Consider the following 26,318-nt stretch of genomic DNA (forward strand, 5'->3'; position numbering starts at 1 on the left):
TAAGGCCTTAGTTGCCATGCTCCTGTGACCTGATAGCAATGAGTCATTTGTCTCCAATGGCTCTGCCTTACTCATCATTCTACGCAGTCGGTCCTCACTCAGTCCAAACCCAACTGCAGGGAATATGGGTGAAGTGATTCAGATCCCCTGCCCTGGGAGATGGGCATACCTCCTCTCTCCATCAAGCCTCCAGGGATCCCCACAGGAGGTCAAAGTGGATACTATTCTCCGCAGGGAGGCATGCAGACTTTCCTTTACCACTCCCTGGCCCAAATCCCTGAGAAAACCGGGAAGGGGTCTTATAAGAGTATGGGAGGTAAGGCCCCTCCCCACTTTTCTGAGAGGGTTGGGCCAGCAAGTGGTGAAGGACAATGCTCACAATCAGTTTTTAAAGGGACAGTACAAACTTCTAAACCTCTCATGAAAGAGTCTCCCCTCTAAATCCTCTAAAGAGGAGAAGAAATCTCTAAAACTGGGGTTTTAAGCAAGAAACCTCAGTCAGTTACGCTTCCCAAAATTGAGTACAAAGGGCACTTTGACTTCATAGGTCTTGGTGTTTTTAGAAAATGAAGCAGCACCACCACCACCAGAAAAAACCTTGCAAAGCTGAGGGAAAGCTGTGTAATTCTTCCTCATCTGGTTTATGAGGGTGCGATTAAGGTGGATTAGGAATTCCTTATCAAGACCTACTTGTACTTACAGACTAGAAGTCTTCATTACTTTGTCTGAGGTTCAGCCTACTGTGGCCTCCTTAGTAATAGGCATAGTCATACCAGCTGAGGGATTTTTCTCAGACAGCCCTGCCCAGATTACTATCAGAAAAAAAAAAAGCCTTTAATTAAGAGACATGCCTGTAGACAGTTTTAAAATCCTCTTGTTCCTACCCTTACAACAAACAATATGTTGGTTTTAAGGGGGTTGGGGGAATTTGGTCACTATATACTACTGGTCATGTACTACCAAAGGAAAGAACTGCAGGTGCTGAACCCAGTTGAACCTGCTGGGTAAGAACAATGGATACACAGGATATAGTAGCCCCAGGGCCAGCCTAAGAACTGGAGAAGTGTGGAATTCCACGCCAGGGTAGGTAAAGGCACAAGGCCTGACACCTGAGGGAATGAATTCAGAGACACCAGGAAGGGGACAGAGGAGTAACTGCCTATAACCATGATACTACCTTATACCAGCAGGTGTTCTCTTTGAAACCTCTGCTCCTCCAGGTTCCAGTGTAGAAATTACAAGATTAGACCATTGTTATCTTTCCTAAGAGTTGGAAGACCAAGGCTGGGATTCTCTGCAAAACAATCTAACCCCAAGAGCTTCTAATTTTTGGCGTTTCCCAAGTCTGGGCATATACCCCACCCACCCTAGAGGTACATTTCAGAGTAGTCCCGCATCTGGGAATGGACCACCTCAGAAAATGAGTGCTTAAGATAGTCAGGGAAGGCTATGCATTAAAAATTACTCACTGTCCCCGGCACAAATTTATCCTTTCCCCATAGTAAATTAAAATAAACCAACCTTAACAAGATCCCTTGCAGCATCAGAAAATTAAGTACATAATAGTCCATATACATTGGAATGATAGAACCAGTGCCATGGAAACATTTTGGTGTGGGTACAAGATTCTTTGTAGTACAAAGAGCAACAATGGCATGCAGTCCACTTAAAACCTCGAGTCCATAAGGAGAGTACTTCCTTTTTGGACTTGTAACTTCTCCAGAGGCATTCAGAAATGCCATATCATCTCTCTCCACGTATACCCTGCTCCAACGACCTCAGCAGGTTATACAAGGCCCAGCAGCAATCACTAAACAGGTCTGTGTGAACAAGTGGAAAGGCCAATTACAGCCATCACAAAACTCCAACGTTTAAGCTATCATCCAAGGCAATCTTTATTTCAGAAGAGAGACAGGAGAAAATAGGAGAGGTGCTTGGAAAAATCAGAGATAACAAAGTTTCTGACTCAACTACTGAGCTAATTGGTCTCACGAATACCCAGCACAATTCTTTCTTTGTTGCAATTGCTGTCTGGAAGCAAATTAGTATATGAAGATCTTGATCCAGATCAGTACAGATCTCTTGGTGAACTCATTCTCAATATTATTTAACAACTAGTTGATATCAGGTCCAGATACAGATACCAGACTTCATATAGGGGGAAACATATCTGGACTTCTACATGAGTTGTGGAGGTGTGGCCCAAGGAGGAGACATGGAGTAATATAACCTGTCTCATGCTATGGAAGAGTGAGCTTGATGGTCCACTTCCAGGAGATGATTCTTCAGAAACATGGTGTGCATATAAAACTGATAAGAAGGCAGAAAACCTTCAGCGCTGCTTTGAGAAGCAGCCTTGTTCATGTCCTGGGAAGAAGCTCTCACTCTATTCCTCAGGATTCTGCACGAAAAAAAAAGTCCTGGCTGACCAGCTCATCAAGACACTTAAAATCAAGGGAATGCACACTATGTGCGTCACAGACTGGGTTGAAAGCCTCTTGAAAGAAAATAGGTTCCTCAAGTCCAGTTGGAAAAAGCAAAAGAGGTGGTACATGAGGAATTGGAGTCTGTGGTCACCAAAAGGGCTAAAAGGCCTTTATTCCTCTGTCCCCTCCCCTCCAACCACCGAGTACAGATGGTAAAGAAAATTGTAAAGGAACAGACCACACTGATTGTAATCACCACCTCATTAATCTCAGATCTTGGCTTTCAGACCTGATTTAGATGTAACTAGAACCTACTCTTAAACTTCAAAAACACAGAACGTAGTGCAGTGAGGACCTATCCTGACCCAACATCCAGTGCTGCCTAATCCATCAGCTGCAAACCTGAGAGGCTGCAACTAGTATCACTCATTCTAGGAGGGTGATTATCACCTTAGAATACTGAAGAAAAAAATCACAAGATGTATGTGTGTGACTGAGGAGTAGATGTTGGTGTTAGAAGACACATCAGGGCAAAGTTGGCTGAAGCATAGCACAGTAATGTTTTTACAAGAAGGCTCACACACAGGGCGCTAAGCCAACATTTTTTGGAAACGTAGGTCAGAGAGACTAGAAGCATATTGCACTGTCAGAAACCCAGAAGAACATCGCCTCATCGTTACGTAAGATTCAGGAGAACTGCCACTCTTATCAGTCCTCTGAAAACATGCAGATTCCTGTTGTGATCTTGATCTGTGTGCTACAAGTCTGAGTAAAACTACTGTTCAGTCACAGTTGTCAGGCCTCTCTTTTCACTGAAAAGCTCTTGCCTACTCACCACCACCTTCTCCAAAAGGGTTTCAGAGACTGGTATATTCTCAATGAAACTTCAGTTCCATGTTCTATCAAACACGGTACTTGTGTGAACTAAGCAGGCCTCCATCCCCAGTGTCACCACAGTCTTCCTCAGATAATAGGTATTGTTGCCCTCCCGGTTGAATCCAAACATCCTAAAGAAGTAGAAGTACATACGTAAGTTGTGAACAGAACCTACAAAGGAACAAAGGTGTATATGGCAGAGGCATACAAGCCTCAGCTACAATTCCTCAAGTTACTATGCATTTTCTGAAAAGAGCTGCAATTTTGTGGGCAGTGAGGTCACACATCAAACAGGGAGGTCTGTTAAGCTTCTACAAGATATTCCATCTTTGTCAAGCACTGCAGAGTCAACCCCCTCACACCCAGGCTGAGTCAGTGCTTGGTGTTATTGAATGGGGTGTTCTAATAACCTTTAAGCTCCTTTTCACTTCTATACAGGTAAATTGAATCCTTCCTCCTCCCAAGGGATAACTTGCTGCTATCTGCATGCCACTGTGAAGACAGACAGAGGGGACTGAGGCAAGGACAATTCTGTCTCATGCATTTTCATTCTAGGATCTTACACGCCAGACAGTCAGATGCCCCGTTTGGAGAACAGCATTATGTCTAGTTTTTTCCCCCCCTGCCTATTGCTCACTTGTTCAGTACTTTGAAAGGGAAGAGGGGTTTCCTCCAGGATATACCTACATTTCATAATAGTTCTGCTGCAGGTGGTTTGAGCTGAACAGCACTTTTACACTTCAGTATAGCTAGCATTTTTCAGCGTTGGTGGCTATCATCCTGGGGAATTCTTCCTAAGGGGTAGCCCAGGCTCAGACCAAAGAAGTACTCGGTCCCTAGTTCATGTGGAGATGAGGAATGTCCTACTGTAAAGTGATTGACATGGAGAATCCTAGAATGAAAATTTACATGTAAGAATTTCCTATATAGGCCAAGCTCCTTGGCCAGACTATATCTCCTATGATACACCATAGTCTCCCCTCAGGGCGTAAGGAGAGGGTAACATCATGGGAGTCCCACAGGTATTCCATGGGAGATGTAGGCTGCAGTGGAGGACAGCCCATACAAAAGAGAACGGAGATATGAGGAAATCAAAGTACAAGTCTCACGAGGCACCACAGCAGGATATCCAAATTATTTTGGTTTGGGGCTCAAAATATTTCAGTTTTTGGGGTGTTTGATGAAAAATTGAGATTTTCTGTGGAAAGCAGACATGAAAAAACCCCCCAAAAATTTGTTGAAAAATAGTTGACAGAAAATTTTTAGCCAGTCCTACCTGTAACATTTGCTTAATTAAACGTGCTAAAAAGTGGAAGCCAAGTGGTGACTCACTCAGCCATGTCAATGTCTAATTCAGCTGAGATGTATTTCAGGAGAAGCCACAATTTGCAGAATTTTTTTTTTTCTGTATCTGGTAAATAACCGAAAGATATCTGACAGTATTAATCTATTTTAGAGGCAGTACCCAGATCAAAATTCTGGCCACAAAGGAGGCCTGATTAATAAAAAACAAAAAACAAAAAAACCCTATATTCTCTCATTGTCAGTCTGTTGTGACTTAATCTTGTAATTAGCATATCTGGATAAACTCTAAAACCAAAGTTTGGTTTCCATGTCTTTTAATCCTGTAATATTTAATCCACAGAATTTATTAGAAGCCAACAGGTATCTGATTAGAATACAAGATGTATCCCAGTTTAGCTGCTGTTCTGAGGAAATCTGTGTTTCATTCAGGTAAACAAATATATTAAAAAATACCAAAGGGGGAGTGATAAAACACTAGATCTCACAGGTGACTGGTTGCTAATTTGGAGTTGGAAAGAAGTTGTCCCAGGTCCTTGCCAATGTGCCTGAGGAAATTTTGGAGTGGAAAGAAATTAAGTAGAGGAGTTACATATTCCTCTGGAGCACTGAGGAGAGATCAGTCATTAGCATGAAGTGGTCATATTCCACTTCCATCAACTTCCTGCGGAAAGTGGGTAGCAAATTGCATTCTTCTTGTTTTCCTTTTATGAGCTCTAAGGCAGCACTGACTTAAAATATTAGATAATACTCAGGTTGGATAATTATCAGGTTCATGCCAAGGTAGTGTGCCTACATGGCTGAAGGCCACAGTAACTAAAGAATAAACTGCCTTCATATTTCTTTATCTGGTAGCACCCATCTCTTCTGACAGGTTCTTTTTTTTGTCTCAACTGTGGAGACAAATTAATTGACCAGAGTGATGATACCACTACTTAGATGTGACTGTTTCCAGCTTCAATTTTTGATTTCCATCAGAGGAACCAGAACCTGTCAGCTCTCTATCATCTGTAAAAGTTAGAAAAAATAATCAGCTCCATATTTAGGAGGTTTCCATGCTGGTGTGAAACTGAGAAAAGTCTACAAAAAACAATTCACTTGTCTGGTCATTTTCTGCATCTTTTGCTGCTATTTCAGATGTGTGTTTTAGTAAGAGCCTGTCTCCTACAAACAACCTTCTTCTGCTTCATCATACAGCAACATGACTGGAGCTGTATACGTATGAATTGCAGAAGAATTTTCCTGCTTGTAATTCTTCTAAATTACAATGTTTAAGAGTAGAATGTAAACAGAAGACATTTAAAGGAAAGTTCAAAACCTGGCCTGGATGAGGGGAAAATGCAATTTAAATAGCTTAGTTCCAGAACTGAGGAACCACAAAAATGTGTACTGAAATTAAGAGACTGGTAGTATTAGATCTAAAATTTTCCAAGTTTGTTGTCACATAAATATGAGAGAAGCTCTTTTTCAAAACCTAGTTTTGAACACTTGCAACAGGCTGGCAGTGCCAAGAATAGAAGGTAGAAGGACTCAGTCTTGATGAGAAGAGAAAGCTACTTGCAGTGAAGCCACAATTCTATTGAAAACAGGGCAAAGGACAACTCAAATTCCAACTCTTCACGGTTAACAGTACAGAGCAGCCAAACAACTTGGTATAAAGGAACAGCCACTTCCCAAATGCTGGAAGTTCTAATTGGATTCTCAGTTCACCTGAAAGTCATTAGGAACTTAAATTAAAAACCAAAATTGAATGAAGCAAGCAATACTGTAGAAAATTTGAAGCCTCTGTGGATTGTCAAAAAAGTTATGTATTCCCCAACTCTATTAGCTGCAGCTTAAGGAATTCTTATAACCAGCTATGAGAATGAAGCGTGAATGTTCGGTATCACCAGAACCCGAAGTTGTAATTGTAGCCCTACATGTATTTTACTTGCAATGTAAATTAATATAATACAGAACTTAAAGATTCTATCATCCCCACTTTTGTTTCCAATGTCAGATCATCTTCCCTGTGTTACTGGCCCCTTCACAATTATCACTACTTAGAAAGACAAGAAAAACATACTGATATTAATATACTATAGCAGTATTGAATAACTCCGACATAGCTACAGCAGGGGCTTGTCTACAATACCTGCCGGATTGACGGGCAGTGATCGATCCAACGGGAGTCGATTTATCGCGTCTAGTACAGTCCACCAGACCGAGAAGCGCAAGTGGAGTTGACGGGAGAGCGTTAGCTTTCGACTTACCGCAGTGAAGACACCGCGGTAAGGAGATCTAAGTACGTCGACATCAGCTACACTATTCATGTAGCTGAATTTGCGTATCTTAGGTCGACCCCACACGGTAGTGTAGACAAGCCCTAGTTCTCAGAAGCCTCTTTAGATTTCCGCATATTTCAAAGTTTTAAGCATGCAAGTAATTTTTTTTCCCTTTTGACAGGCTCTATGAACACATCAGCGATCTTAGCCTCTTTCTTTTCAACGATGCACTTGTTATTTCAAACCGTAGCATCTCTTATATTCCGTTTGAACGGACCCCAAAAACAACTTACCAGTTCTTGGCATCAGTAGCTCTTCACAGGCTTGTTGTAGAAGACATTCCACATTCAAAATGTATGTTTTATAATGTTCCTCCAGTGATCAATAATGTCAGTTTAGAATGTTCTATGCTGTGGGCTATAATCTGCTCTTAGTTTGTTTTATTGCAGTTGAATTTGGCCTAAATAAGAACTAATGTAAGTATGAGGATGGGCCCTTTGTATTTATGTGGGTGAGGTGTAAGGCTGTAAGGTACCAAGCTACAATTCTTTACAGTGTTTCCCAAAAGCAGATGGACTAAATCACCTTACACAAGTTCAGCTAACACTACACTTTAGGTAATTATCACCCCTTACCCAGACCCATGTTGAGCAGTTCTGATCATTACAGAGTTCTGGCTCAGGGTCTGCCTACACTGGAGTTTGGGGTTTTTTTTGTTTTTTTGGTTTTTTTTAAATTTCACAAGTTTGTACATGTTTGTGTGGAAGAGCCAAAGCACAGAGTGCAGGGTAAACCAAAAGTGTGCGTATCCTGGAACAAGCATTTGTGAAGTGTTCCAACTACCATGTACAAACAGACTAATTTCAGTTAATTGGCAATTAAGTTAAAAACTCTAGTGCAGACCTACCCTTGCATGGTTTCTTCCCTCCCTCTACATCCCATATAGAGTAAAACACTTGTGCACACAGTGTTTTAAACAATTAAACATCACTTACACCGGACGCTATCATCATCATCCACCCATGGCAGGGCAAGAGCTGAAGCAAAAGCCAGCATATGTCAATGGGAGACAGCAATATTGCATTCTGCCACTGTCACAGTGCAAGGCAGTAGATCAGCTTAACTCCCAGGCCCGCTTACTTTAACTTCCAAATTACTATTACCAGTATTTGCCAGCAGTCAGTAGGGACTGGTGACTTTTCATGGGACCCTGAATGCAAAGGAGATATAGAACAGAACACAAGCTTGCCTAAAGTCTTCCTGTAATTTAGCAGGCAGAAGAGTATGAGTAACAGGGTTTGGAGAATGCACCCTGCACCTGTGTTTTCCTTCTCTCCCTCCCTCCTTGAGGCTCCAGAGGCGTTAGACTTCAGAGATAGACTCACCATTAGGACTATAGCTGCGTGAAGTTTTTTCAATGCTAACTTTTTCTGCAAAAAATACAAACTGAGTGACACCAAAACATTGTGAATTTGTGTCATTTTCACCGCACTGTTTTGGATGACAAAGCCTAAAAAAATTCTGAAAAAACGGATGTGTTCTGTTGACATTTTCAGAAAGAAAGATTTTTTTTGATTCAAAATGATTTTCAAAATGTACTTCATTTTATTTAAAAATTAAAGAGATTCAAGCATTTTAATGTTTTTTTTTTCCGGCTTAAGCAGAACACGTCATTCGGTCCAAAACAATCTTTTTAGGTTTCGATTCACTGAACATTTTTAAAACATTGATTTTAGTTTGACCCAAAACATTTTTTTCCTTCCATTTTTCAGAACTGCCAGCAAACCAAAACATCTGTTATTCACACAGCACTAATTAGGGCACCCGTCGGAGCTAACCCTTCCATTGTTCCTCCTTGAGCTCTCCTCAGCAGGTGGATTGCTCTCATTACCCAATCTAAAAGCTTTCACTATTCAATAACTGTTTCTGATATCTGGCTGAATTTTACTCCTGTACCTGAAAAAAAAATATTCAAGTTTGATCCTTTCCCCGTTCAACCATAATGAATTAGTTCTTAAGAAGTAGTTCATGCAATGCACATATCAAACAAATCCATGGCTAAAGCAGGTCCCCTGTGCCCATCTGCTTGAGCGCATTCCACTCACATTTAACCTTCCTTGTTCACTCTGTCACTCACCTGGGCTTGACACAGTCAGTGTACACTGCACAGACCCTTGGGAAGCAGCTCTGATCTTATGTTCACTTGCTACAGTGTTACTGGTGCTTATTAGAATGTCTAGATACCTGTGGTTCTGGGACAAGTGTCTTACTTTATGGGCTAGTAAAATTGAAATGGCCCCCAGCTGAAGGATCAGGAACTGCTCTGTTGCCCTCCCCTTATGCAGCCCATGTGGGGAAACTGACCTGGACACAGCACCTAGTATCACTGCTCACCCCTCTGCCCCCAAACATTGCTCCGCATGGAGGAAGCAGGGCCAAATAGAAGGGAGAGAAAAATCTGACCCTCCCCACCATGCGTCACCTCTGCAATGTATCCAGTTTGGGGAGGCAATGCCCCTCCATACCCCTCCCAATCTCCACCCATGGTGAAATGCTTAGTAGCTTCTGTCTGCTCCTCCCCATCCCCAAGAGCCTAAGCAACCAACAGAGTAAAAAAAAATCTTAAACAGAGAAGGCCAGATCCATTGCTAGATTAAGTTAGCATAACTCCCTCAGAGAGCCCAGTGCAGGTCACTGGAGCTATGCCTATACACCAATTTAGGAGAATGTAGGGTTGAAAGTCAGCATATCCTTAGATTTAAAACTTTTAGCAAACACGATTCCTAAAAACATGACTTAACACTGTCCAGTGTCTCCCCTCAGATATCTGTCTCACTTTGTGGGCTGTATTCTAGGGGTTTCCCATATGATACAGCTCTACATATTCTTAAATCAGACAAGCAGAAGTATTTTTTGCTATTCATTATGTCCTTAAACCATTGGAAGTCAGAATTTAAGAGTAAAGCTATTTGCAAGATTCTGTGAAACTACCACCTATCCCTTAGATAACCTATTGTCAAGAGCAGTTAATACACTAAAGCCTTTCTCTTTCTTTTTTACACATTAACAGATATAAAGAATGCATTTATTTTACAAGGCCCAAAACGCCAATGGATTTGTTCTATAGAGGATGAAGATGATAAATTTACATGGCTATCTGCACTACAAAGGGCAATCAACTGTAGCATTGAAAAGAACTGAGATTCATCTTAGTGTTTCAGATGCCCAACTCCTGTAGCGTGCACTAATTATTTGTGAACAGATTTTTGTGCAGTTTCCTACTGAGGACTTTTGCTCAAATTCCGCACCTTACCAAGAAGTTAGCATTCCTTTTGATAGTGGCTCATGGAGTACCATCGTGTGTGTGCCTCAGACTGCAGAAACTTACAGTAGAATCAACACTCATTGTCGACCTGTAAGACTGATCCTTTTTTAAAAAGATCACACTACTACAATCCATTTCGTCTTCAGAACTTAACGCAAAATCCGCACAATATGACTTAATGGCCTTCATAAAGATCTTCACTGTATGACAAACGGGAAGAAAGCTGCTAATTCATCGAGAATCTGCTATGAAAACGGCTTTAGATTTTCTCCACTGATTGCACGAGGGGACAACACTACAGTTCGGTTATGGATAACAAGACATTTTAACTGGTATATTCTCAGTATATACTACCCATTAAGTCCTTATATCATAGTTTCAAAGGGCATTAAGGAGATAGAAACATTTTACTTTTTTGCAATTTTTATTAAAGACCAAAGTCCTGGATTTTCACATAATTCCTCACTGAGTGAAAACTGTACTAAAAAATTAGTACAGCAATATGAATAATAAAGTATACAGGCTCTGGGAAATAAAAATAAGTTGTTAGATGTTACAAAGACATAGCTTTTGGAAGTATAACTCTGTAGCTGAAAATGAAATCACCCAACAAGGACTGCTGTAGAAGGTATTTAAGCACCATAGTAACAAGAATAGGTAAGTTACGTTTAGAATTTACATGAACAAACAGCTCCTTATCTTTCCCCTAGAATTACTATTTGTTCTGGGTCTGTTCTTACATTTAAGAATCTAATGTCAAGGAATTCTTGCAATTTGTTTTCATGGAATAGAAATGTGTTCATTAAAGGTTAGGACATACAATGCTTCAAACACTACTTGCTTGCTGCTCAGGAATGTCCAATATGGACACTACCACAGTGCTGTGAAAGCTCCAAAGGGCGGCTTAGCCTACTGCTACTTCAAAGAGCAGTACCACTCTAGAACTTTCATTGCACTGTAGCAGTGACCACACAGGACGTTACTGAGGGGTAAGCTGGTGCACTATAGATCACACCCTGGCTTGCAACAGAGGAACTTGCTAGGTATAGAAGCCCTTAGTGAATAAGACTTATGAGCACACAATAGAGGTGGGAGGAGAAGTGTATCTCAACCTACCAAGGCCCAAATGAAGAACAGAATGTTTGGCAGACTCAATGAAGGACAAGAAATTATTCATGTAGGAAATTTAAAAATGCTGCGGATTCATTCCTTTAGTATAAATAACTTTTTATAACCTTCATTTTGTAATTCTCTAGTCTGGATGTCAGATGTATTTTTCAGTAATAAGTGATAAAAATCCAGTCCATGTAAGATGGAATCGGTGCCTTTGGGATGAAAATGAGGGACCCTTGAGATCCTTCAAAGAAAAAGCAGGAAGAATAATTTATTACGCTGACAGTCTTTTTAAAGTAGCACTGCCTTTAAAAAAAAGGCTTTTCACATATTCAATTTTATTTTGTAGATAAACAGACATGGGAGAGGACATTAAATGGGTATTGAGGGGGAAAAAGCAACAGTTCCAGCACTCGGAATGGTGGAAGAAAAGAGACAAATTAGTAGAGAGAAAAGATTGGGGGGGGGGGGGGGGGAAGGTGCTAGAGGGAAGAGAAAAATCAGACCAAGAAATTGATGCTGCTTGTTATAGCAGCCTGTAATAAGATAAGTTTTTGCAAACAGTTTGAAGAAAAATACTGTGTGCAAACAACTGTTTGTGTATGAACTGTATTGGCATTTATCCTTCCTCCCCTATTTATTCCCTAAACTACTCACACTGCAGTAGCACACAGCAGCATCACAGATTGCAACCACATTCTCCTGGGCACTGTACAAATAGAGAGTCTCTGGCCCAAAGAGCTCAGAATCAATCTAGGATTATAACAATATGCAACAGGTAGCTAGAACAAATGGGAGACAGAAGGGAATGAGGAGGGAACATTAAAACAATTATGTTTTGCATCCCACCGATTTCCTCTAGGAATTAGACAGAATTACCTTTTACTGAAAATAAATCCTGCCCACATTTTTTAGATGAGTTAACTGTTGATGACCACCACGTAATATGATGTTCTTAAAACAAAAGATTGTAGTGAAGATGAGAAATTAAACTAGCTCTTTAGATAGTTCAGATTTATTTCTGAATTAAAAATTTGGTTTAAAGTTCACATAATGAGCATTCAAAATAAATCACAAGAAATCTTTAAATAAACAGTCATCCTATTTCTCCTGCCTAGATAGAAAAGTGGCATTACTGCAATTAAGCTCTTAATTTGATGTATTTGATGTACAATTTTGTTGATTCCATTGCAAGGATTTGAGACATTGAGATCCAATCATGCATTCAGGATTTGAGAATAAAAGTTTTTTTTACATTTAATTCAAAGGTCTGAATGTCTGATTTATGATTTTTTTTTTTGAAAAAAATCTATTTTTATAAACAAAACTGCATGGACAATTACATGCATACAGTTTTTAAAAAATCATGTTCCTTGATTGTACCAGAGGACCCAGCTGGAAAGTGCAGCATACGGTCTTTCAGTGTTACCCAGCTACTTGATAATTAGTTACAACGGTGAAGTGATCTTAGACTATTAACTTTTCTGGGTTACCTTGCATTTCTCCTTTTCGCTTATACCTGATTTCACTAAATTTAGTCTGACACTTAATCTACTAATTGACAACATATTGTGCAAGTGTGATTTCTATATAGGTAGTTTATTTTTTAAACAAGTTATTTTTTAAACAAGTTATTCATTATAGAAATCTCAATCCACCTACATGCAAATAAAAAGATCCACTTTTTTTCATTTCACAGTGTGAAATTCATTACTTCTATGTTAAGGAATGCTAGTTTGCAAAATATGTACAAAAGAAAACAATGTTTCCATGACATTTTCAAAAAATATAACTGGAACAGGTGTTAGAGTAGTAAAATTCCCCCACAGTATTTTTTAAAACTGCAAGTATCCTGTCAATGTACAGTAATCAGAAAGGGAAACATACGAATTTATTTTCACTGTCCAAACAGAATTGCAAGTAGTAAATAGCATAAACTGTGGAAAATTTGATTTAAAATGTGCTTTTCAATAATCAATTGGTAACATGGTTAAGAAACTAATTTAAAACCAACAGTGAAGCAGGGAAGGTCAACTACTTCTAAACTGTGATCCGTTTAGTTTGATTACATTCAGAAGGTACCTTCACAGAACTCTAGATAATGTAATTTATTAGTTACCTTCTTTCACCCAAGAGTTACACTGTAGCAGCATTCTGCTTTTATACAGGATACCTAGGTTTATTTATAAATTTAAGATAATATCCATTCTACCTTAGTGCTTTTCATCAATAGATCTCAGAGAGCTTTGCAAAGGAGGGCAGTATCATTATCCCCATTTTACAGATGGGGAAGCTAAGGCACAAAGAGGTAACACGACTTACCAAAGGTCTTCCAGTAGGTGAGTGGCAGATCCAGGAATGGAACCCAATCTGAGTCCCAGTCCAGTGCTTTAGCCACTGCACCACACTGCATCCCTTATGCTTGTACTCTAGAAACGAGACAGTTTGTGCAGCTATATTAACATAAATGAAGGCTAGCCTCACTTTACCAAGAAAATCCAAGATGGCCAATAGCTGAAAACTAGAAGAATGAAGGGATCTACTGCTCCTTGTGAATGCCATCAAAAAGATTTAAAAATATATTCCTGCAGATTTGTGAGTTTTACAAGTTCCAGTTAAAGATGAATCAACAAAATTAAAATATTGTGCTGTTTTATTGGTGTAAAAATCACACAATTGCTAGTTCTGATTCTGCTGAGATACATCCATGCGGTTTAACATCTATGATCCCACAGCCAGAAGAAGCCATTAAATAGAATATCTGCTGTTAGTCAGCAATTAATGCAAATTTACATATGAGATCAAAAGGTGTGTATCATACAATATACAACAAATCCTAATACAGTACATCAACCCGAACAACAGGATACACTCAGGGAACTTTTTGTTAATAGTGAAGCCTGTCTATATGCCAGAAGAATAAGGCCTGGAGACAAGGTAACAGAAGGTAACCCAGAAGTCCTAAGAAACAAACTGTTTATTTTTTGGCTGGGAATTAGAAGTTCAGAGAGGTATTGACACATTACTTGACAGTACAATCTGTTACAGTAAAGACTGGTGGATATGATCTGTTAATAAAAGGTCATGTGTGAAGCATGCATTTACAGGTAGTGCTCAGGAAATGTGCAATCAATACATTGGGAATTAACACCCAATTCTTTTCACAGAAGGGATGACCGAGGAAGGTCTGTTACGTGTAGTATCAGCTGTACCATAGGTCATTTATATGCATGCGGCTGAATCAAGATCATGAGTGGAAAAATGTGAACACCTGGCAATCTGGTCACATACTGCACAAAATATGAAACAAAGATGAAATAATCAATTTTAGATGATATGGCAAGGTAGCCTGCAAGAAATTCTGTGGCAGCCTGAGGGAGCTACTTTATTGCAAAAAAGGCAGGCTTTCTGGAATTGTGAATCACTTGCTAACTTGTGAAAGGAGGTTTGGGAGATCAATTTTGGTTCACATACCAGATTAGTTTTCCTGTTTTATACAATAAAACAAATTCTGCAGTGTAAGAGGCATTTATAGTATATGTGTGCTTTAATGTTAAAAGTTAACTGACGAGCTGTCCTTTTCTTTGACATGAAATATAGAAACCATTAGGTAATTAATTCCAGTTTGAAGTGTTTGGCCACTGAAACTGTGCAAACTCAACTCCAGCAGAAAGATCATGCATTCCCAAGGAAATGGCAGGGGAGGCAGTGCCAAGATACATAACATTCAAGGAAAAAAGTTATCCTGATTTTTTGGATTGGAGTTAAAATACTTAAATGCACAGATGGACAAACCGGACAGAACAGAATCACAAAATGTAATGTTGAAAAGAGCGCACTGAGCTGAATGAATGGGTCTTTCAATAGGCTTTGAACCCAATCCCCCTTTCCAAATTTAGTAAATTCACAGTTAACGGCAATTGGCTTATAGGTGAGAGAAGGGTCGAAGCTGTTCCAGTTGGACTTCCAGGGAGATTCTCTCTTCAAGAACATCCTGGAAAGGAAAGATTTTCAATTTACAGTCCAAAGTGAAAGAACATTGTGAAAAAATTCTTACTGTGATCAAAATAAGGTAAATGTTAGCATCAGCTTTGGGCCCTCACTTCAAGTTGTTCTCTAAAGAATACAAGAACCCCCTCCCGTCAGCTGAATCAGAGCCTCGACTAGTGAATTCTGCTCACTCTGAATGAGACCTTTGTTCAAAAATAAAGCCATTTAGCAGGCTGCATTCCTTTTTGTGCCACCTACATACTAGGCAAGGATAAGTAGGCATGAATTTATACACATGATATTTTCAAATAAAATTGGGAGAAGAGAGTGAGGCAGAATTTCACTTGGTTAAAGTTTCATGAACTTGAAGTTTGTTTTCAGTGAATTTCACCCATCCCAACTGTCTTTCAAGACCTATAATACAGATTTGAATTCAGACTTGTCAGTTTTCTAAATGACCTGCACTCCTATCTAGCCAGGATAGCATAAATTCAACATTTTAGCACATTTGGATTGGTTTAGTATGAAATTCATAACTAAGATGAGGTGCTGAAAAAATAAATTAGGTAAAAGTACATTGGCATCCAAAGACAAATTCAAAAGGTAAAGCACAAGACAACAGTGAGCAATTTAACTAGTTAGGTTAGACTGGTGACTGTTTTCTTGTGTTTATTTACTGAACTGCAATTTTTGCATTTCAGACATTTTGTGCCTCTATTTTTTTCAATAATATGCTTATGAAATGAATCAGTGTTTTGTGCTTTACGTTTCATTAACGTTTCAGGATTTGATTCCTCCCCCTTCCAGGCTGAGGAAAAAACCACAAATGCGCTTCTAAGTGTTTTTGCTAGTTTTCCAAATACAGTAACTCCTTGCTTAACATTGTAGTTATGTTCCTGAAAAATGCAACTTTAAGCGAAACAATGTTAAGTGAATCCAATTTCCCCATAAGAATTAATGTAAATGGGGGGGTTATGTTCCAGGAAATTTTTTTTCACCAAATTTTATATATATATATATATATATATACATACACACACACACACACACACACACATATATATATACACACACACACATACATACACACACACACACACACACACAGTATAAGTTTTAAACAACAATTTAATACTGTACACAGCAATTATGATCGTGAAGCTTGGTTGAAGTGGTGAAGTCAGAGGGTGGAAGACGGTGGGATATTTCCCAGGGATTGCCTTATTGCTAAATGATGAGCTAGCAATTGGCTGGACTCTCAAGGATTAACATATTGTTGTTAATGTAGCCTCACACTTTACAAGGCAGCAAAAATGGAGGGAGGGGAGACAGCATGGCAGACAGACACTGTGTGTGAGAGAGAGATACACATTGCCCCTTTAACTACGCTGACCCCACTCTAAGTACACTGCCTTTTTAAGTAGATCACCAAGTTGAGACAGCAGCTGCTGCCAGCAAGCTCCCTCTGTCCTGAGCCCTGTTGTGTCTCCCCCCTGCTCTATGGAGATGGGGTAAGCGGGGGGCTGGAGCAGGGGGGAGGGGGACACCCTGACATTAGCAGCCCTCTTTCCACCCCCAGCCCTGAGACAGCAAGCAGGAGGCTCCCAGGAAGAGCTCCAAGGCAGACGGCAGGAGCAGCACATGGCAGTGGGGGAGGGACAGCTGAACTGCTGGCAATTGATAGCCTGCTGGGAGGCTGCCGCACAGGGAACTTAGGGGAGCAGGGAGCTGACAGGGGGGCTACTGGTCCACCCTGGTTCCAAGCCCCCACCAGCTGGCTCCAATGGGCTGCTCTTTCTGCAAGCAGTGGACAAAGCAGGCAGCTGCCAAACACTATAAGGAAGCATTGCGCAACTTTAAAGGCGTATGTTCTCTAATTGATCAGCAACGTAACCACGTTAACTGGGATGACTAAGTGAGGAGTTACTGCACCTTCATCTCAGAATAGTGATATTAAGTGTACAAGTTAATAATTCTTCTAGTCTTATTTTTGCTATACTTAACAGCATGTTAATTAGTAATATCAAGATAATTAGAAACAAGAAGGTATCTTGTAGAAACACTTCAACACAAACTAATTTTCTTGTCCTTTCTATTTTCAGAGTTCCACAAGAGCACATTGCAAATAGCTATCTCCTGTAATCAGACTCATAGAAATGTAAAGCTGAAAGGGACCTTGAGAGGTCATCTACTCCAGCCTCCTGCATTGAGGCAGGACAAAGTATACCTAGACCATCCCTGTCAGGTGTTGTCCAACTTGTTCTTAAAAACCTCCAATGACAGGGATTCCATAACCTCTCTTTGAAGCCTATTCCAGTGCTTAACTATCCTTATATAGGTTTTGCTAATACTAAACCAAATCTCTCTTGCTGCAGATTAAGATGATTACTACTTATGCTTCCTTCAGTGGACATGGAGAACAAATACTCAGTCACCTGCCTCTTTATAACAGCCCTTAACATATTTGAAGACTTATCAGGTCTCCTCACCAAATCTTTTCTCAAGACTAAACATGCTTAGGTGTTTTTGTTTTATTTATTTATTAACTTTTCCTCATAGGTCAGGTTTTCTACACTTATCATTTTTGTTGCTTTCCCCCGGACTTTCTCCAATTTGGCCACATTTCGTTAAACGTGGTGCCCAAAAGTGGACACCGTACTGCAGCTGAGGCCTCATCAGTGTCAAGTACAGTGAGACAGTTACCTCCCATGTCTTATATAAAACACTATTAATACACCCCAGAATATTAACCTTTTTCGCAACCGTACCACATTGCTGGCTCATATTTAATTTATGATCTACTGTGTTATCCACAGATCCTTTTCAGCAGTACTAGTGCCTACCCAGTTATTCGCTTACGTATAAAAACAGCTTAACATTTTAAATAGCTATCTCCTATGCCCTCACCCATATACAATGTGTGTGTTAATATACACAGTTCTCTATCTCGGTACTTAAATGGCCCCATCACTATGCTATCTCAGCCTACACATGTGCACACACTTACTTCTCAGAAACTGACATACAAAGAGAATGATGGTATTACCTTTAACTGTTGCTGTAATTCACTATTCAATCTGGCCAAAACAGTGTTTGTTTCCTTATTGCGTCTAATTGATGCCTGAATTGCCTTCTTGTCTTTCCCCACGGACCTGAGGATAGATTAAAATGTTTTTTAGAAGTCTTTTCACTGCCAAGCACTCCAGGAAATAACTTTGGTAAGTATCCTCAATTCCTTAGTCCCTATTTAAAGTGTTCAGCAAGAGCTGTACAGAGGACACTTTTTTACATAATTTAGTGACTCTTCCCACTTATTTTCCTTTCTACAGACTAGAACACGTAGTACACTAGCCTTGTTTGCACAAAAGCTTTGCATACCCGTTTCCTACAGAACTAATACAATGAATTACATTCTTAAATTGCTATAATAAATTTACACCTTCCAGACTACTGATACAATGCCAGATTGACTTTAATTTAATTTGTGTTTCGCATAGACTTGAGGGTAAAGTTCAAGACCATCCATACTCACCGACTTTATTTAAAATTAACAATACAACACTAACATTTACACAGCACTTTTGATAGTCAAGGTATTTTGCAAAACGTTAGTAAGTTTTTCATCCAGACAACTGGAGTGCCTTATTAGGTATCTCTCAGCACTACTCGGGACATTTTTTGGGAGGATCTAATTAAAAAACCTTTAACATTTATGTTGACTCCCTCAGTAGTTTTATATATATGATTTACAGCCACAGTTATTCAAGACATTGTAAATCTCTTGTAGCTCTTCCGTAAGCTAACAGTTTTATTTGCTGTTTAAATGTGAACTTCCCAATATTAGACGTATTCATACTCATCCTGGGTTACCTAGGGATAGATGGCTGTGAAGCAAGAACAGCAGCTATGACACCTGTTTTCTGTGTATTCTCCTCAGCTTCAGGTCTCAGCTCATCTTCCGATTTTAACCTTCTGCGAATAGGCTTTGGTGGTGGAGCAAGAGGGGTGGTGCCTTTCCCCTGGGAGGCAAAAGGCAGCCCATAAGCAAACATCTCAATGAATTATATTTCTGTTCAAATCAACCGTCTGTGCAAAACTTTCTGTGAAACTAATTTATTTACTGTACAAGTTCTGAGAACACTGACTCATAACAATGTCAAGGTTTACTTGAGTTCTCTCAGGCGGCATCAGAAAAACTGCATGAGAATAACTCATCTCAAGGGAGTAGTAATTGACCTTGGGGTATAATTTTATATATATAAAATAACTGCTCCAGCCATCTGTTCCCCATGGACTAAAATCCTAAAAATAACCCCTGTATGAATCAATTTTGGTAACCACCTGATCATTACATGTAAGCAATCTACCTTCATTAAAGTGAGCCTTTACTGTCATAATTTTAGATGCAAACAGCCCAGCAAGCATGTAATATTTTAGCCAAAAATGTAAATATTCCAAGAAGTTCTGAGCCTTTGAAAACGGAGTTCAAATGGAAACGTCTGCAAACTCAGGTGTAGCAGTCACTAACTGGCAACTGTTCTAATACACATTCTTCTATGTGTTAAAACCTACACTTTCCCCTTAAATTTCATTTTACGTACCGCATTAACAGGGACACTACCAGCTGCCTTCTCTTCAACTCTGGCATCTGTTTTGGCGACTCTAAGGGAGCCTGCAGAATCAGAGGGTTTTTCAACCTACAGAGAATGAGACAGTTTAGAAACACTGTATTGTTACGCAAATATTTAATTCTGTAACAATTAGGATGATAGCCAGGTATGTCAGACTGGTATGTTCTCCGTTAAACGAACAGAGTTTACACTGTCAAGTCTCTTATGTGAAACCAAGTCCTCTTTAAAGGCTCAGGGATGGAGAGAAAGGGCTGTAGCTGATTACCAGCACCATCTAGTAAATCTCCTAGCCACACTACTCTCACTATTTCTGATCTGCAATAAGATCACACCAGAGACATGTAGGAAAGTTACATTTCATAAGAGGCAGCAACAAGAGAGGATTGTTGGACCCTAAATTATAACCTCTTGCTACCGGAGCTAACCTCAGTATAAAGAGACGACCAAATAATAAAGACTTATTTGAAACTCTTCTGATCTAAATCAGATGTTACATATTATTTATACTATAGTAACTCAAAGGCCCGCAACAAAGATCAGGGCCCCATTATAATGCTAGGCATTATACAAAAACACACACCATAAGATTGTACCTGCCCAAAAGAGTTTATAGACTGGGCAAACAGTGGACAGGGAAACAGGCACAGGAAGTGATTTATGCAAAGTCTACTGGGTATAACTAACAGGGTACACCAGTGTATAACACTAAGTGGTCTACAATATATCCATTTACACTGACCTGCAAGACTTCTGAATGTGTTTCAATTTCATCCTCCTCCTCTTCATTTACACCTGATGCAGCAAATGCCTCAAACTGGCTGAAGTCTGCAAAATTTGGCTGTTCTGGTATTTGCTGAGGTGAGGTACTGGTATGAGCTATTAGGCTTTCAGCATCCACTGGGCGATGCACATGAGGACCTGCACCCTATAGCAAAACAAAGATGACAGTAATTACTAATACTGTGTTCTTGAAATAACTGACATAACATAGGAGCAAAATCTTGTCCAAACAAGAGTTTATGCAAGAATGCTAACCAAGGACAATTGTTTAATGTATTACTGCAGAAGTTACTGCCTTTGTTTAGACTTTTAATAATGCTTGGAAGTTTCTATCCTGTCACTAGAACAAACATGTTTCTTACCATACAAGTACAAAATGACTACATTTGTAACAAGGGGCAGAACACTTTGGTAGCCTATTATCAATGGTACAAAAATGATCAGTGGTAAAGTTAAACTTCTTTCCTTTTACCTAAACTGTTTTGTTTTCCATTTTTCCAAGTGTACTTCTCTTTGAATGGATAAAACCTATCCTTCCTCCAAACTGCTCTTCTGGAGCAAAACTGAAACAGCAGGAAGGTGAAAGACAAAAAAAGGCAGATGGAATATTGGAACCTAAAGGCTACACAACAATTCAGAATTGAACAGTGTGAGAGGAGAAACCATGCAGCAATACCAGGGTGTGCTGGAGCAAAATGTTGGTCCATTGCTTGGGAGTGTTGTAGTGTTTGATGCCAACAGAAGAGTACCTTCAAGCATAAAAGTGGCACACCAATCATTTAAAGCGCTCTTGTACCTTGTGGCTTTTTAAGCCTACAGCTTATTAATTTTAACCTTGTGTTTTTAAAATAGTTTGGGAATCATACAACATTCTCCCCTGAGAAGTAGAAATATGAAGGATAATTATTAGGGGAAGTATAACCTTTATATTGTCTCCTATTTTGAATATACATGTTTATCAACAACTTATTTTAGGATTAATAAGACTTTTTGACCCCTTTCTTTTCTGTGTCATCTCTAAGAAGTTAAGCATTCTTTTAGGATTAGTTTGCAACAACCACTTTCAACTCAATTCCTATAAGAGAAACAAAAACTAAGGATAATGAATGATTCCCCAGTTTATATTTACTGATATAATAAGTGGCTGGAGGCTCACAAACTGCTACTTCTAGAAGAGTAGCTTGTCACTTTGGGGAAGGCAAACTGAGAAGTCCCTTTTTCTTTCATCCTCTATCCCAGTCTCAAGGTTAATGTACTTTAATATGTAAAGTAAGGTGGGTGGCTGGCTGGCAGTAAAGTAGATAAAACCTTTTTCTACTGTGACATGCTAATAAACATGACAAAGTGCACATCAAAAAGTTTTTAAATTGTGTTTTTAAAATTAAGGTTATGCATGAAGGCAGGGTTTTTTTGATTGAAAATTCCAATGTGAACTAGCATGAATTTAACATAGAACCCATTTTAAATATTTAGGTTATATTTGATGCTGAAGTTAGCTATAACCATGAGGCAACCCCTGGAGCTAACTAAATAGGACTTTGTATTATGTCACCAAGAAACTTCATGGGGTAGTTGCGAAACTCCATGTATTAAGTGGGACCCTGTGAACACTAGAAGAATAGGTGATATTTTAAATGTGTTAGCCAACACATCTTAACACATTTTTAGACACCACTTGGCACTTGTGGTAAACCCTTGTCTACACTCTTTAAAAAAATGTTTTAGCCAGTCAGGGTCAACCCACACTTTTGCCTAAGATGGTTACTTAGGCACTCCCCTAAAAGGAAGAGGGAAGTGAGTAATTTCCACAAAGCAAGGTTCTGGGGACATGAACGTGAGCAAAAATTTCATAGCACTTAAAACTGTACATGCCACCTGTGACGGTTCTCAGGGTACCCAGAGCTATGAGTCACCTTTGTTACCCTTGCCTCCAATGAGAAAGAGTCTTTTCTTGTGGTAGCTGGGTGACAGCTCCCTGATGATGCCAGCTCTTCCTTCGCCAGGCAGGTTAACAATATGTGCACTGCAATCCCTGAGTCTCTGACTCATTCCCCTGTGATACAGCCCAATATTGACTGATCACAGAAATTTCAGATGCTCTGCAATCAAAGGTGCAGCGTACCATAATTTACCAGTTTGACCTTAAACCACCACTACTGTCAATACAACACTTGTGAGCACTTCTAATAAAACAAAAGTAGGTTTATTTAAGAAAGAATAACGATTTAACTAGTGAGAAAGTGATCATGGTAACTGCTTACAACACAAAACAGAATCCTTAAATGCAAACCCGAGTTTACACTTATCAATTTACCTTTCATATATAATAAAGTAGGCTGCCCCCTCAAAGTTGAGCCCATTGCAAAGCTGGCGAATTTCACCAGAACCAGGATAAACGCCTTCATGGAAGCTCCCTGCTCCTTAAGGGATTTCCTCAGTGATGGAGCCACAGTGCCCTTCTCTATACTACAGCACTTACAGCAGTGCAGCGGCACTGATGCAGCACTTGTGATGGAAATGCTCTAAGCTGACGGGAGAGCTTAACTCCTGCCTCGGTGAGAGGCAGTAGCTATGTTGGTGGGAGAAGCTCTCCCGCCAACATAGCAATGTCTATACCGGTGCTTAGGTTAATACAACTTACATGTGGATTATTCATACTCCTGAGTTACGTAAAGTATACCGAAGTAACCTGTAGTGTAGACAAGCTCTATGTCATACTGAAAACAGGCAGGGTGAATTCCTGCCTTGTTGTAGAGTTTCTTTTCTACCTTTAAATGGTTTTGATTGTTTGTCATGGTCTCTCATGGTTTTCCATTGACTGTTTTGGGATGTGGCAAGGATCGACAATAGAACCTTGCAATGCCTAGCCTGCTGACTAGGGACTGATTAGCAACTCCCTCTTGCTTGAATGGATCATCATTGAGACACATCACTCAGGTGACTAATTTCTACTCCAAGTCCGTAAAGCATACTTTAGATAAATACATTATTCCACACATATTACCCATACATACATCTCAATAACTTTGAGTCTTGACAAGTTACATGCTTTCTGTAGATATCCACGAAGAGTAACATGTAAGGTAAGTATCCTGTCAGACATATGTTTGGTGCAGTGAGTTTGTCAGGTTTCAGGTGAGAGTTCACAAAGAACAGGGGACCTTTGCCAAGGGGTGTCTGTCTCACCACCCCCAACTCACGCCCCAGTAGTTGTATAGCATATTTCTGTACTGCTACCCAGGAATTATTCTGGGGAGGGTGTCCAAAAGTTTGTAAGTTTCTGCCGCTCCCCACCTCCCATGTGGCTCCTGGACCAGAGACACTTCCCATTGACCTCAGGAGAAAAGTACTTCAGGTCTCCGTTTAGTCCATTGCTTCCCTAGGAGCAGGTCCTCATCTTTCTGGGGAAGCCCTGCAAGGTGGCAGAAGCCTAGGCTTGAAAGCTCTGGTACACATTCATACCCCCCAATGTTTCCAAAAGACCAGCCTTATGTGCTTACTTGCTGCACATATTTTAAAGCAAAGTTAAAAATTCAACAGACTGAAAGATTGCACTTGGGCAAAGAATTATATACACTATTTAATTTTTTAAAAAATTGTCACAGAATAAGTCAACTTCACCTGTGAGGGTGGTGGTCTTGGAGGCACTGCAGGGGGGTAGGCAACAACTCCAGCTTGTTGCTGTCCTGTGAAGAGACATAGGTTCTGAATGACAGTTGGATGACAGGGCTATTTCCATATGTCAGGACATGCTCATTGCAAATATGATGAACATGTATTTAGTTTTCCACTCTGCCAACATGAAAATAAGCTGTGTTATCTGCACATAAGGTAACATAACCAGGACTGGCCTTCAGTGAGTGACATGCCACAATTATACTGTAGCCAAGGATAAAAGGTGTCAGCTATATTTAAGATACAGATGTAAAATATAAGTATTAATTAATGTTGCAACATACAGCCTACAGGTCTCAGGTATAGCCAAATTAGGCCTTAGGATGAGTTAGCTATATTACAAAGGTAAGTTAGTATAAGTAAATTGATAAGCCTGACAAGCTTGTTTCTGTTTGAGATATCCTGATGTTTTGAAAATAATTGCTGAATTTGGATAATGTCTACTAGGGATTAGCTGACACCACAAGATAACCATTGGTAGCCAGGGTGAACTGTTAGCAACTTCCTTGATGTTGCTGTTACTATGGTGATAAGATGACAAACGTTAATGTGTATGAGAATTAACGAATTAGCCTATGAAAAACAAGGCACCCCAAAAGCAGCGGGGAGTGAAAATTCAAATAATGAAAAGGGTAAAAAGCTTCCTAAATATGTATGAAGTCCAGTGGCTGTCAGTGTAACGCATCATAAAAGCTATACCCTGGCCTGTGCCCCTATTTGGGGGGGAGGGGGAGGAAGAAGGGGGGAGGAGAGAAGAGACATCAGCATGACTACCACTGATGGTGATTAACACTTGGGGTTTTTCACCAAGGCATGATATGAGTAATCCAAATATTAGACGTCCTGAATTGGTGTCTCCTTTACCAGACTGCAGTGTGTATTGTATGGTTGGCTACTGTGACAAAGTTCCTACTCTGCATTGGTGGGTGCTGCGCTCATTGGCAGATTTTCTCACCTCAGAGCTTCACAGCAGCCCTCAGTTTGGCCACTTTCGTGGCTCAAATCTGCCATTCACTCAGTTAGCCTCATCACTGGCCAGCATGGGGAAAGGAAGAACAACAATCCCCGCAGTATCTGCTGATCCACCTAGTGGATCGGGGAACAGGCCAGAGACTTTCCCCTCTGGTGGAACCCACAGTCCAGTTCAACTCTTCCGGTATCAAATAGGGAGTTGGGGGGATGAAGGGATGGGGGGAAACCAGGCCCACCCTCTATTCTGGGATCCAGCCCAGGGCCCTGTGGATTGCAGCTGTCTACAGTGGCTCCTGTAACAGCTGTGTGACAGCTACAACTCCCTGGGCTATTTCCCCATGGCCTCCTCCCAACACCTTCTTTATTCTCACCACAGGACCTTCCTCCCAATGGCTGATAATGCTTGTACTTCTCAGTCTTCCAGTAGTACGCCTTCTCACTCTCAGCTTCTTGCGCCTCTTGCTCCCAGCTCCTCGCACACACACCACAAACTGAAGTGAGCTCCTTTTTTGAAACCCAGGTACCCTGATTAGCCTGCCTTAATTGATTCTAGCAGCTTCTTGATTGGCTGCAGGTGTTCTAATCAGCCTGTCTGCCTTAATTGTTTCCAGAAAGTTCCTGACTGTTCTGGAACCTTCCCTGTTACCTTACCCAGGGAAAAGAGACCTACTTAACCTGGGGCTAATATATCTGCCTTCTATCACTCTCCTGTAGCCATCTGGCCTGACCCTGTCACACTATTAAGAGAAATTATTGTAGAAAGAGCACTAGATAGCTTCAGTTGTGCACCGTGGGGTCCCCCTTCTGTTGATAACTTCTCTGCTATAGTCAATCTTGTGGGCTGAACTCTCACAGATTAAAGTAGGTATAAGCCCTCACCTTGGGGCGAGCAATTGGTTAAATCAAACCATGACTACAGAGAAGGCTACAATACTGTGGTCTCTTTGGTCAAACACAAAATTGG

The 26,318-nt window shown here is 40.2% G+C and overlaps 2 protein-coding genes across 22 annotated transcripts in view; one reads left to right on the top strand and one right to left on the bottom strand.

Moving 5' to 3' along the window:
• ECT2L (epithelial cell transforming 2 like) overlaps nucleotides 1–13,002 on the top strand; it is a 53,809-nt gene extending 40,807 nt beyond the window's left edge. Inside the window, exons 20-22 of one of the 4 annotated variants that reach the window (XM_037894872.2) lie at nucleotides 4,948–5,036; nucleotides 7,050–7,222; nucleotides 9,939–13,002. In XM_037894872.2, coding sequence (XP_037750800.1) covers nucleotides 4,948–5,036; nucleotides 7,050–7,222; nucleotides 9,939–10,069 — 393 coding nt within the window. In that variant the 3' untranslated portion in view covers nucleotides 10,070–13,002. Of the gene's footprint in view, nucleotides 1–4,947; nucleotides 5,037–7,049; nucleotides 7,223–9,938 lie in introns of those variants that run through there. The other 3 variants (XM_043543036.1, XM_043543038.1, XM_043543037.1) reach the window with 3 other exon arrangements.
• Nucleotides 13,003–13,941: 939 nt separating this feature from the next.
• Nucleotides 13,942–26,318, bottom strand: part of REPS1 (RALBP1 associated Eps domain containing 1) — a 109,971-nt gene continuing 97,594 nt past the window's right edge. For 17 of the 18 annotated variants that reach the window (XM_037894883.2, XM_037894887.2, XM_037894881.2 and 14 more), the window contains 6 exons: nucleotides 24,329–24,393; nucleotides 20,667–20,852; nucleotides 19,898–19,993; nucleotides 19,167–19,315; nucleotides 18,343–18,448; nucleotides 13,942–15,300 (listed from right to left, as the gene is read on the bottom strand). In XM_037894883.2, coding sequence (XP_037750811.1) covers nucleotides 15,232–15,300; nucleotides 18,343–18,448; nucleotides 19,167–19,315; nucleotides 19,898–19,993; nucleotides 20,667–20,852; nucleotides 24,329–24,393 — 671 coding nt within the window. In that variant the 3' untranslated portion in view covers nucleotides 13,942–15,231. The remainder of the gene's footprint in view (nucleotides 15,301–18,342; nucleotides 18,449–19,166; nucleotides 19,316–19,897; nucleotides 19,994–20,666; nucleotides 20,853–24,328; nucleotides 24,394–26,318) is intronic. The other variant, XM_037894890.2, reaches the window with a different exon arrangement.

Source organism: Chelonia mydas, chromosome 3, assembly GCF_015237465.2.
Source record: "Chelonia mydas isolate rCheMyd1 chromosome 3, rCheMyd1.pri.v2, whole genome shotgun sequence".
In the NCBI taxonomy this organism is placed as follows: domain Eukaryota; kingdom Metazoa; phylum Chordata; order Testudines; family Cheloniidae; genus Chelonia; species Chelonia mydas.